The sequence below is a fragment of the Suricata suricatta genome, chromosome 2 (genome assembly GCF_006229205.1).
Source record: "Suricata suricatta isolate VVHF042 chromosome 2, meerkat_22Aug2017_6uvM2_HiC, whole genome shotgun sequence".
Taxonomy (NCBI): Eukaryota; Metazoa; Chordata; class Mammalia; order Carnivora; family Herpestidae; genus Suricata; species Suricata suricatta.
The window spans coordinates 109,357,050-109,370,795 of record NC_043701.1 but is presented as its reverse complement, the minus strand read 5'-3'; the positions used below and the strand labels follow the sequence as shown (position 1 = coordinate 109,370,795).

General features: G+C 42.8%; 1 protein-coding gene across 1 annotated transcript in view; it reads left to right on the top strand.

Moving 5' to 3' along the window:
- ERO1B (endoplasmic reticulum oxidoreductase 1 beta) overlaps nucleotides 1-13,746 on the top strand; it is a 55,000-nt gene that overhangs the window by 413 nt on the left and 40,841 nt on the right. The window contains exon 2 of the mRNA XM_029931638.1: nucleotides 8,057-8,182. Coding sequence (XP_029787498.1) covers nucleotides 8,057-8,182 — 126 coding nt within the window. The remainder of the gene's footprint in view (nucleotides 1-8,056; nucleotides 8,183-13,746) is intronic.

The window sequence follows — 13,746 nt, the reverse complement described above, 5'->3', positions numbered from 1 at the left end:
CGGGGTCCGGAACCGAACCGTCACGTCCAGGAAACGTCCGCAACCCCGCGTGCCGTGTGCGGGGATGGCGACGCTCGCGGGGTGATGGCTGCAGAAAGAGGAAGATGGTGACGGTCCCCTGAGGTGTTTTCGTTTTCCTTTTCTGATTTTTTAAGCGGCTGGGAGTGTGGCGGGAGAGGGTCTGGGAACTGAAACGTCATCAGCAGTTTGGGGGAGACAACACGCATAAAAATGGTGAAGCCCTCCGTTTCAGCAGGGAGGGAGGGGGGACACGAAGGGGAGGGGGACCGAGCGCCGGGCAGAAGTGAGGTGGGTGGGGAGGGGGACGGGACTTAGTAACTTCTTGAACTTTTGGACTCGAGAGCCCCCTCGGCTGTTACCCCTTGCTCTGGCATCTTTCCTTGCTGGGTCTCCTGTATTGTCACCCAACCTGTGGCACCTCCAGATGAGCCTGAGCAAGAGCCGGGGGTGGGGGCGGGGGGGTGTCTGGCCTTGGAGGTCTTTGAGCTGAGCAGCGAGGTGGTGGCAGGCGGGTACACTAGAGTTGGGACTGCCTTTGTGAACCGTGTGTTAGTACAGACGTGGCCTCAACGCGCTGGACATGGGAAGGTTAGCCGACCCCAGCCTTTTGCCTGGAGAGCGGTGCTGGCTGCTGTTCTACAGAAGAATTTGAATAGACTGCCAGGTGCTGCCGCGCCTTGTCTGCACCTGCTGCAAAGTGGCAAAGCTGCTGAGAGAGAGAGAAACAGGGTCTCAGGCGGCTCGATAATGAGGGGAGATGTCATTGCAGGCAATTAATACTCATTGCTGAGAAAACCTGAAGCTGCAAGCATGGCCTCGTAAACATGTTTTTCTGACTTTATTCACACGCTGTTTTCAGGGCGTTAGGGTGAGCTGCACTAAGTCCCAGAATGGCTGAATATTCTGTTTGGCTCATGTTTGGGTATTTTTTTCCTCCAAATGAACGATGTGCTAAAAATAAAAGGGGCAGACGTGGTTTTGGTATTGGTGAGCATGTTAAAATGCAGATTCTCGGGCCCCACTGCCACATGTTCTGATTTAGCAGATCTGGATGTGCCCCAGGGATCAGCAATTTTAAACAAGCCGTGTAAGTAGCTGTAATGCAATTATCCTTTGAACTACCTTTTGAATCCTTGCCTAGAAAACACTGAAATAGTGGGGATCTGGGCATAGATAGTTCTAAATTTCTAAAAAGCAAATCTCCTAAGTTATCATTAGCAAAACTCTTCTTTTTTTAATATTTGTTTATTTTTGAGAGAGAGAAAGAAAGAGCAAGAGCAAGGAAGGGGCAGAGAGAGAGGGAGACCCAGAAGCAGGCTTCAGGCTCTGAGCTATCAGCACAGAGCCCACACGGGGCTCGAACTCACAGACCAAACTGTGAGGTCATGACTTGAGCCAAAGGCCAGGGCTTAACCGATTAAACCACCTAGGTGCCCCCAGCAGAATTATTTTCTAATTACTGGTTGGGTGATTGTGTGTGAGCGGAATATACATTTAGATATTTTTCTAAAATGAGATTCTTCTTATTTTTCCTTTTAATACCATATATTAATTGTATACATTGCCATTGATCTAGAAGCTTTATTTTAGTCTTCTTTATCTACTAATTACACGTTAATGTTTTATAATTGTGTGTTAAACATGCAATTTAAGTAAAATTTTAGTTTTGTATCCAAATGAATATATGTAATTTCATCATTTCCAAATGAATACCTGTAGTCTAAAAATTAAAGATTTGTGCATATTTAAAGTGGCATTGTGCCAAACAGTTCTCAAAAATGGATACGTTTGTTTTTTGTTTCCAGTGTTACTTTCTAATATAGCATTGGAGCATATTTTAGATAGTATTTTAATCTGTAACATGTTTAAATATACATGATCTCATTTTATTGGATACCTCTCAGAAGTGGGGATATTGAGGTAACTGAAGTTCAAAAAGTTTACAAGACTAATATCACACTTGTTAAGTGAAGGAGGTTGAACTGGACCCTCATAGACCCCGTTTTCTTCTGTGCTAACGTCTCAGTATGCCTGCTTCTTCAGAGTATAGAAATCAGAGAGAGACCCAGGAAAATTAAAAAAAAAAAAAAAAAAAAAGTGGAACTAAGAAAAGAAAGGTCTTTCATATCTCTTACATATCCTAAATTGGGGCGGGGGGAAGCCCACTACAACAAGGGAACAGTTAGATTTTAAAAAAATACCTCCATTTAAAAGAAATCATTTAAGGAGAGGAATATATTAAATATGTCTCTTTGCAATGAAAGCATAAAGTTATTTTTGGACACTTAAAATGATAGGCATTTGTATATCTCCTACCCCGTTTTCTTATAAATTGAATGCAAATGTGTTTGTGGTCTGGAAAACACTAGAAACTAAAGACGTAGTGCATACAAATGATATGACAAGTTGATCTTCCTGTAAAGAAGTAATTTTAGTCAGATGTATTTTTAAATCTTTCTAAATGCATTTCTGAGGTGGCATGAAATCAAAGAATACATGGAGCTCCCCCGCCTCCGGCCCCCATGGAAAGTCAGATCATGAGACTGGAACCGTGCTGTTCCAGTCCATTACCCTGAGGATTTCCCCCAAACCCTGAAGACCTTGAGTTTTTGCTTTAATATCTCCTTGGTGTGGAGTGGACAGGAAATAAAGGCCGTGTGCCCAAAGAGGAAACTACAAGAAGACCCCATCATAAAGCTGGAACTCCCAAGAACTACACCCTCACTATGAGGAACGAATCCTACCAGGAATAAGGGGAAAGTAAGAAACTTGCTAGGGAAGGGGGGCGGGGGCGCGGGCGTGGAAACTCCCTCGAGAAATTGTATCCATGAGGTTGTTCTTATAAAGGTTTGCAGGCCAATTTCATGCCACCTGTGCTGGGAAGAGCTTCAAGTGGGAAATTTAATTTATAGCAGCCCCAGGTTGGTATGCCCCCAGCTTACTGGTGAAAGCAAAGATCCATCCCCTCTGGAGGGATTCGCTTTCAACCCAGTACCTAAAGAAGTCTTGAAGAGACCCTGCCAAGGAGAATGAGCAGCTAATAGTAAAAGAAATCTCAAAACACAAGGCGCCATGAATGAGGTACTAGAAATCTAGACTATGGAAAAAGACCTTAGATAATCTTAGATTCTGAAAATATGAGACATAATTTAAACACATGAGACATCGTGAATTATTTAAATTCACAAAGGGGTGGGGGGCAAAAATAGTCACTGACCTGAAACTATGCAAAGGTAACAAGAGATTTTAAAGAATGATCAAAAAGATGTTTTAACATAATGGGATAGGATTTCTAGAGATGGAATTAAAAACTCAATGGATGGATTAAAAAGCTGATTCTATCAGAAGAAATGATTCCTGAATCGGGCAACCATTTTCTGTCTTTTCCTAATTCTCCAATACTTTTCCTTTTTTTTTTTTTTTGATGTTTATTTTTGAGAGAGCGAGACGGTATAAGAGGGGGAGGAGCAGAGAGGGAGGGAGACACAGCATCTGAAGCAGGCTCTAGGCTCTGAGCTGTCAGCACGGAGCCTGATGTGGGGCTCAAACTAACGAACCATTAGATCGTGACCTACACTGAAGTCGGATGCTTAACCGATTGAGCCCCTCCAGGTGTCCCACTTTTCCTTTTCTTTGTTTTATTCTTCACTAACAAAATGGGATTAATCCATGTAATCCATATCTATTCACCCATTTGTCTCTGTACCCACACATTTTGATTTCCAATGGATTACCATAGATGAACGGTGAACTCTTATCAAAGGCCAGTTCCTCTCCTGTATTAGGTCCCAGTTCCTTCTTTCAGGGTTGTGTTTTGAGCAAATCTTCTCTTTCTTTCCTGGATCATTAATTTTTTCTTGGCCGATGGACTGTTACTGTCATCCTAAAACATACTGTTAGTTCTATTTTAAAGTTCTCTCTTGACCCACCCATCTCTTCTGGCTCGGCTCCATTTTTCTGTTCCCCTTTGTAGAAAAACTCCTCAAAGGAATTGTCTATATTCCTCCTATTCTGGTCCTCTCTCCAGCCTGTTCCAGTCAGACGTTTACCCCTACCACTCTGAAGCTGTGCTTGTTAAGGTCATTAATGTTTCCTTGTCATTAACACCAGTAGTTTTTAAACCTTAGCTTTACCTATAGATAGCATTTTTCCCCGACAGCTCATAGCTTACTCTCCTTGAAATACTTTATTTCTTTGGGCTTCTAGGATACTGTACTTTTCTGATTTTCTTCCTTTCTTTCAGGCTAACCATTCTAATATCCTTTGCTTGCTTCTCCCCTGCTGCCAACCACTAGTTCTTTCAACCTCAGGTTTCAGACCTTCTACTCTTTCCCCTATCTTGGTTATCTCACTGGGCTTCTTGGCTTTAAGTACCACCTATATAACTGATTGTCAAAGTCTCCAGAACAGGATTCTCTGCGTGAGATCTGCATATGTGTTGCACTGGGGTGGCTCATTCGGTTAAGCATCCCACTCTTGATGTGGCTCAGGTCTTGATCTCCCAGTTCCTGAGTTCCAGCCCCACGTTGGGCTCTGTGCTGACAGCTCAGAGCCTGGAGCCTGCTTCAGATTCTGTGTCTCCCTCTCTCTCTGCCCCTCCCTCACTCGTTCTCTCTCTCCCTCTCTCTCTCTCGGTCTCAAAAATAAACATTAAAAAATTAAAAAAAAATAAAAGCTCTTGAAACAAGATTGATAAGCTTCCAGGTGGACGAAATATAGACTTGTGGGGGCAGGGAGGGGGGTGGGCTCAGGCACGGAAGCTCTAAGCTTGCACCTCCTCATACCTTTCACTATGTGCCCATCTATTCCATTTGGCTCTTCCTGAGTCGTATTCTTAACAAGAAACCAGTAGAGTTCAGTGTTTCTCTGGGTCTGTGCGCCATTGCAAATTACTGAACTTGAGAGTCATTGGGACCTCCAATTTATAGCCTGTCAGTCAGGCGAACAGGTGGCCTGGGGCTTGGTGGTGATACCTAATGTGGGGACAGTGGTGTGTGACTGAGCCCTTAATCTGTGAGGTCTGTTTTGACTCCAGATAATACCAGAACTGAATTGGGCGCCCACCTGGGCATGGTGATGGAGAGTGGGAGAATGGGTGGGTGTGAGAAGACACCGAGTTCCAGTACAGGCCAGAGTCTGACAGTGGTCTCCTGTTTCTCCTTTTTACATACTACATAGTGCTCCTCTGGTCCGGCAGGAACTTGAGGTGAGCGTGCTGCCCCAGGATTTCGTATTTTGTATTCCAGTGCCTGGAATGTCTTCCCCCGCTTCCCACACGTGTAGTACGGCCTGTTACTTTTCCCCCTTAAATGTTGCCAGAATTTGCCAACATTTCACTGAGCCCTTTGTAAATTATATTTTTTAAAATCCTAGGAGCTCAGTGCTGCACTGCCCCTCTCCATTCCCTAGTTTTCCTGTCCCTTTATCACCATCGGAAAGACTCTGCACTTTGCTTATTCATTTTTTTCTTTCCTCTGAAAATGTAAGTTCCTGGAGGGCAGAGATTTTAGTCTTTTTTTTCTTTCTTCTTCATCCCCAGCACTTATAACAGTGCAAGGCTCATGTTAGGTAGGTCCTCAAATATGTTGAATGCATAAATAAATGAATGGAAAATAAATGCAAATTCAGAATGAAGCCCAGAAAAATAATGGGATAGCAGATTTTAAAGAGAGCTTAAAAAGACCTGGTTTAATTTGTGTGACTGGAATTTTAGAAGAATGTAATAGAATAGGGGAAAAAGCAGTACAGATTCCTGGATGTCAGTATGAAAAAGACAACCCAGTAGAAAAGTGAAAAAAACGGGTACCTGGGTGGCTCAGTTGGTTAAGCATCTGACTCTTGGTTTTGGCTCAGGTCATGATCTCACGGTTTGTGGGTTCAAGCCCTGCATTGGGCTTTGTGTTGGCAGTGCAGAGCCTGCTTGGGACTCTCTCCTTCTCTTTCTGCCCCTCCCCTGTCTTCTCTCTCTCTAAAATAAATAAATGTAAAAAAAAAATCTTTAAAAAAAAAAATGAAAAGACAAACAGGTATTTCACACAAGAAGAAATACAAATGTCTTAGAGGGACACCTGGGTGGCTCAGTTGGCTGAGCGTCCGGCTTCAGCTCAGGTCATGATCTCATGGTTTGTGGGTTTGAGCTCTGCGTCGGGCTCTGTGCTGACAGCTAGCTCAGAGCCTGGAGCCTGCTTCAGATTCTGTGTCTCCCTGTCTCTCTAACCCTACCCTGCTCACGCTGTCTCTCTCTGTCTCTCAAAAAATAAAATAAAAAAACATTAAAAAAATAAAGCATTTATCAAATGTCTTAGAAAACAAAACATTATACCTCATAAGTACAAAGATCAGATATCCTTTCATGCTGACTAGATTGGCAAAAATTAAAACAGTATCCAATATTGGTAAGGATATAATTCAGCAGTAATTCCCATCTGCTACTGGATAGGATTGTAAATTGGTAACCTATTTTGAAAATGAGCTATAGTAATTCCACTTGAAGCATATCAGCTGGAGAGATTCTTAAACATATACATAAGGAGATCATGAAAAATGTTTAGCATTATTTAGCTAAATTTGGAAACCTAACTATGGATTGTATCAGTTTTCTATGGCTGCTCTAATAAATTACCACAGACTTAGTGGCTTAAAACAATATGAATTTAGGATCCTATAATGCTGTAGGCCGGAAGTCTGAACATGGGTCTCACAGGGATAAAATCAAGGCTGCCTTCCTTCTGGAGGCCCTAGGTGGGAAGCATTCCTTGCCTTGTCCAAGCTTCTAGAGGCTGCTGTGTTCCCAGCACGTGGCCTCTTCTGTCTTAGAAGCCAGTAGTGTGATAGCTTCCAGTGCCTCTGTGACTCACACTCTTGGTCTTCCTCTTCCAAGGGTATCAGTATTGAGTCCACCTAAACCATCCAGTATAAGCTTACCATCTCAGGATCCTTAACTTAATCACAGCTGCAAGGTCCCTTCTGCCACGTACAATAACATATTTACAGGTTTCAGGGATTAGGGTATAGATATATTTGGGGGGCATTATTCTGCCTACCTTATGGGTCAACAGTAGAACAAATAACATTGTGATATTTTCACATAATGTAACATTTACAGCAGGGAAAATGAATGTGCTACTACAAAACTCATTATTTTGGCTAGATGTCAAAATAAAGTGTTAGCAAAAGAAGCTCATCGCAGAATAATTCCCACAATAGATTCCATTAATAGTAAAGTTCAAAAACAATCCTCTAAGTATATTGTTTCAGGATATATTGCATGTGATGAAATCACAAAGAAAAATAAATAAGATATTCTACCTCCGGGGGAGGGAGATGGATATAATTAGAAAGGGACTTAAATAGCCATATTTCTATTTTTTAAAATTTCTAAATTTTAAAAAATTTGGTGATAGGTTTTTGTCTTAGTAGTTGTCTTTAAGAGTTAGAAATAAGTACGTGATAATTTTGTATACCTTACCCCAGCCCCTATCACAATGAAAACATCTTTAAAAAACTATGGTGGTTTACTGACAAAAATCAAGAATTTGACAAAAATTTACATGAAAGGGCAATATCTAAAAAAATAAATGAGGTAGCACATAATGTTCTTAGCACCATGCCTATGGCATAAGTGTTCTGTAAATGGCATTGGAAAAGGAAGATAGGGTTTCTACGGCAGTGTTATCACAGTCTGTGACTTCTAGGTTGATTTTGGAAGAAATTGCTTTATTTAGCATTCCAGCTACTTGTTGGACTTTATGTATGTTTAGGGAAGGGAAGGAACATTTAATTTGTTTCTCTTTGGCCATTAAATAGTAATGCTTAGTTCTTCAGAATAGGTTATCTGACCTTTCTATTGTGTTTTACTTAATTGGCCATAGTAAAATGTAAATGGTTGTTTTAATGTTTTGTATCTCAATCAGTGAAGACTAGTTACCTTGAATTAATAGATTATCATTTTTTATATAATATTACAGGTTTGTTTAAAGTTAGAATATCAGAAATTCACATAGTCTAAATTTTATGTATATATTTATATCTCCCCCCACAGGTCACCGGAGTCCTGGATGATTGCTTGTGTGATATTGATAGCATTGATAACTTTAATACCTTCAAAATCTTCCCCAAAATAAAAAAGTTGCAAGAGAGAGACTACTTCCGTTATTACAAGGTACAGTTGCCATTTTTTATTCCATTGGTAGCAAAGGTTTTTACATAGCTGTCTACAAATGTGACTTTTATGATCCTCTTGAAAGCTCATTTTGACTCTTCTCGTACCCTCTGTGTGTTTCATCATTGGAACACAATTAAGTATTGTGGCAAAATCTAAAAGTCTTTTTGAACACAAAGAATCTGAACCCTCTTCCTGTGTTTGAGGAATTCCTCATCTTTTGGTTTTAGTTTTGAGGCAGAGACTCCTTCCACTGAAGCTGAAATGCCACAGACTTCCTTTGTCAGCCTTCCTCGTAACTTGAGCGCTGCCATAGAGGCACCTACCCAGGTTCTGAGCCGCGCTGATGGCAGTGGCCTGCGTTAGCGTTGCTGGTAGGACAAAGTACCACCATGGCAGATGCTCACTGGGAGCTCGCTGGAGGGCTGGCCACCCAGGCTGAGGGTACAGGGACCGTTCATAGTAACACTGCAGACTCGGTTCTCACATCTGACAGCCGTCTCCTTCTAGACCTTTACAAAATAACCAATAACAGTTTAAAGGGAGCAACAATAAGGCAACATGCAAAAGAACAGTATTTTAAATTTAAGAACAGTGTTTTATTTTTCTTATTTTATTTTTATAGTTTTTTGTTTTGTTTTTTTAATGTTTGTTCATTTTGGAGAGACAGAGCGTGAGTGGGGGAGGGGCAGAGAGAGAGGGAGACACAGAATCCAAAGCAGGCTCCAGGCTCTGAGCTTCAGCACAGAGCCCGACATGGGGCTCAAATTCAAGAACTGTAAGATCATGACTTGGGCTAAAGTTGGATGCTTAATCACCTGAGCCACCCAGGTGCCCCAAGAACAATGTTTTAAAAGCTGCTGTTCTGTTTTGCCTGTGCTCTTGGGCTCAGTATTCAATTGCGTTCATAAGTTCTCTGATTTTCATTTTTAGTTTATTTTAAAAATTGAGCACGATTTTACACTTTTTAAATCCTGATTCTGCATGGGCTATCTTAGTCTTTAAATATTTTTGAGGATAAAAAAATTTAGAGTAGGAACTAATGGCCATTCTTTTTCTGGTACCACTAACATTTTGAATCAGTTTCCCATATTTTTGCAATACTTTGTACAGGTATCAAATTTCTGGGAGAAATTTCTCCCAAATTTCTGGGTGAACACTTCTGTGAGTGTCTAATTGACCAAAAGAGGGAAAGACACTTCGGTTAACAATCCTGTTTGCATACATATAAGGGAAGTGATTGTTTCTCAAAGGAATATTCGAGGATGTTACAAAAGAAAGGAAAATGAAAGTTGGATAGGCAATGTTCTAGGGAAAAAAAAGTTTTAACCAATTTAACAAAATTACTCCATGTATAATGGGAATATACTCCTGTTGTCCCAGGGGAGGGTAATGCAGTGATCTACTTAATGGATTTGTTTCCATGTCAAGGATATTCAGTGATACCTACTCCTTCTCTAGTTCTGTCAACCTATGAATTAAACAAAAGGGACATTTAATCGCCACCAGTGTACTGTACGTGCACCAGCGGCAGAAAAGGCTAAGAGAAGAGGTAAATTTTAAACACGTGCGCACATACTGATGCTGGAGCAAGCAAGGATGTACAGGTGGTCTGCCCCTGGCAGCTGGTCAGCTGCCGTAGCTGGTGTTCACGGTCTCTTGTACTGTCCGTCCGTTCCTTTAGTCACTGAATATTTAGTGAGTGATTACTCTGCGGGAGGCCCTAGTCTAAGTGCTGTGGATACAGTAGTCAGTAACACAAAGACTCTGACTTCATGAAGCTTTTATTCTGATTAGGAAGTGGAAAATAAACAATGAAATCTAATTTCATATGGTTGTAAGGTAAGTGCTATGGAGAAAAACAAAGTAGGAGATAGAGCTGCCTACCTTCCCCACCCTGTTACTTACTCTGTCTTTAAAGAGGATGATGAGGAAAGGAAGGTACTCATACTGTCCCACTTGAGTGAAGACCTATATAATGTGAAAGCCATGACAAGATATGGGGAAAGAATATTCTGGGGGGTGGGGAACTGCAAGCGTGTAAAGGTCTTGAATGCAGGCTTAGAGGTTTAGAGTGTTTGAGGAGTAAGAAGGTGGGTGTAGGCTGGAGCAAAGTGAGTGAAATGGAGAGTTGGAAAAGTTAGTAGGTTTAAAAAAAATTAAAAAAAAATTGGCCTTATTTGCCACATAAGGATGTTGGATTTTAGTGTAGGTATGGTCAGCTTCTGGAGGGATTTGTACAAAATAGACGGCAAGGGTGTGAGACAGGAAATAGAGAAACCATGTGTGAGACCGGATGGAAGGTGATGGGTTTGGAATAGGGAGTAGAGTTGGAAGAGGTGAAGAGTGAGCAAATGAGCGTCGTGTATCAGGGGTAACACCAAAAACTTGTCTGATGGAGTGAATGTAAGCCGTGTAGGTAGATGTGAAATCAAAGATGATGCTGAGTTGTGAGCATATTACAAAAAAAGTATGTCCTGACCAAGTTCATCTTACTCTAATGCAAGGACAAGGCTTTTAGGTCTTCAACACAATTCAATGCATGTTCTTGATTTTTTAAAAATAGGAGTGATGGGTGCTTCCTTAACATGGATATTTTAATCCTAACATGAACATGGCCAGCATCTTCTGTGTTGGGGAAATTGTAGAGGAGTTCCCACTTGGGTGAGGGACCAAGACTGAGGCACCCTTCTCTCCTTTACTGTAGGAGGAATTAGTATATCAAAACAACTAGAGGATAAACATTTTTAAAGAATAAGGGAAAATATCTCCATTTATAAGTGACAAAAGTATGCTAGAAAACTCAAGTAATAAAATTAAATAAAAAATGCATTAAGATCACAGATTGTAAAGTTATGTACAAAAATCAGTGTCTTCATAAATACAAACCGTAACAAATGAGAGAATATGATGGAAAAGAAATCCCCATTTACATTAGCTGTGGAAAAAAGATGAAATATGTAGGAGTAAAGGAGTCAAGCATTGTGCAAGACCTAGAGGAGGAAAGCCTCAAAACCATACCGAGAGACCCAAAGTAGGCTTCAAGAAATGGACAGGTGTCTCTGTAGCCTAAAGAATGTCTGTTGGCCTATATATTCAATGTGATCCCAGTAAAAGGATCAGTCGATTTTCCTGGAGCCTGATAAGTGGTTGCAGCCTCAGTTCTCTGGGAAGCAGATTCTGAGACTGTGGTTAGTGTCCAGGAGGTTACTGAGGGACATCTTGTGGAAGCGACGGCTCGGGAAAAGATCGATCGGGCGGAGGGAGAGGTCAAGCTGTGGGAGTCAGCCTCCATGGAAACCTCAGGTGACTCTCTGGGAGCCCTGGAGACGGCATGGCCTTCCAGAGCTGTTCCCCCTTCTGGAGAGACCTAGGTCAGTCATTTGAAGGCCCCCATTGGAAAGGGTGGTGTGACCTTGTGCGCAGTGGCCGTCTTTGGCTGAGGCTGGCTGCCTGCAGCGTTTGGAAGCCGGGGCAATAAACCTTTCCTGAAGGGTGACGTGAGCAGCGTGTTCCAGTGTCCACCATAGTCCATTCCTTGCTCTGTGTTACTAATTTTCTCTTGTTGCACGACACGTTAGTCTAAAATGTAGCATCTTAAAGTAGCAAACAGAGAAGGTGGGATTTGGGGAAGGCAAAGGAGTAGGAAAGCAAGCCCTGTCGGTATCTGGAGAGAGCACACTGCATGCAGAGGGAACGGCAGGAGCAGAGGCCCTGACCCTGCAAGTGAGCCTCATGAGTCTGAGCAACACCACGGACACCAGGGAGCAGAGCGTAGACGGACAGATCGTGTAAGGCATTCCTGGCCATTACAGGGACTTGGGTTTTGAACTAATCCAATATTTAGAGGTATTGGTTGTGGAGCGAGAAAGCAAGGAGTCAAGGGTGATGCCAGGATTATGGCCTGAGAATCTAGAGCAGTGGGGTTGCAGTCTCCTGTGATGGCAAGAAGAATGTCCCATGGCCAGGCCAGGGAGGTGTTGGGCATACACGCCAGGAGTTCAGGCCACCTGCAGTTCCCAAACAAGTTTGTCTTCAGACATCCTGGTCCCTCTGCCTGGGAATCCCCTTCTCTGGGAAACCTGCATGCGAGGCCTCCCCATTGTCCATGTAACTGGAAGGGGCCTCCCCTGAGGCCAAACTCAGAGCTGCCTGCGCTCTCCTTGTGTTGCCAGTTTCCACGTGTTTTTGCATCTTCCTCTGTGACATGGGTGTTACTAACTTCATTTGATGCCTACTTATTGAGGTGTCTATTAAATATCCGAGGCATTGGGGATAAAATAATGAATAAGGCAACTTCTCAATCCTTACAGTGGGAGATTCAGACAGTAAGCACATCAGGAATAGATAGTGGTGAGTGTTATAAAAGAATGTGAAAAAGGGTGTGGGGTGCATATTGAGTGCTACCTTGGAGAGTCTGGTCAGGGACGGTCTCTGCCAAGGTAGCATCTGAGAGAACCCTGGCCAAGGTAAAGGGAGCGGGCTGTGAGAACTGGAGGAGCAACAGTCCCGGCAAAGAGAAGCTCCTGGAAAGGCCTGGAGATGAGGAGCTGGGTACATTCCAGGCAGGAGGGCCAGTGTGGCTGGAGGTGGGCTGGAGACCAGGTGACGGAGGGCCTAGTGGCACTTGCTGCTGAGCTGGGAATCCTTGGGAATTCTTCCTGCCGGGGAGCCACAGGAAGGTTTTGAGCAGGGATCGCTACTGTCTGAATCATGTTTCAGAGAGACCCCCTGGCTGCTCTGCAGTAGAAGCAGGAAGCATGGGGCAGTCCTGGGGTTCTGGCTCCCTCTCTCTCTCAAAATAAATAAACTTAAAAAGTGGTGGAGGTGGTGGGAAGTGGATAATGAATCATGTGCGGAGATAGAGGAGGGAAGAAACAAGAATAAAACTTTGATTTTTGGCTCGAGCAATCCATCTGGTGGTCCTGTTGAATCACTCTTCTGTTAAGCCCAAAATAAGAAAATTCAGAATTTTCAACAACATGGTCAAAATGGTCTGTCCCTTTCCTATGTCTGCCCTCCTCCTCCCACTAAAAGTGATTAAACTGTGTGTGTGTGTGTTCCCACAACTGGTGAAGCTCTCACCTTCTCCACATGCACCATTCCTCCAACTGTGATCCATCCTACCGTGTGACCTCAGAGGCTGCCGTCGACCAGCCCCATTATTTTCCACCATGAAACTCTGGATTTTTGTTTGTGATTAAACATGGAGTTCCCTCCAGTAGACTATCCGTTCCAAGGGAAAAGTGCTTTTTGTGTGTCTTCTTGCTCTAGGACCTCCACGGTGCCAGACAGATAGTGGGTGCTCGGCTGCTCGGCGCACATTTAAGTGGCCGGGTACATGAGTGAACCCTCGTGTGTAAGGTAACAGCATGGCATGACAGATGTGACCATGGTCGTAAAATGCTTCCTAAGGTCTGCAGATGATCAGTGTACTTGGACTTGATTCCTTTTGGGAAGTGTCAGAGGACTAATAACAGTTATTTTTTAAATTAATATTACATCTGGGTGCCTGAAAACCTGCAGTCATTAAGACTTTGAACTCTGTAGATGACATGGGATAG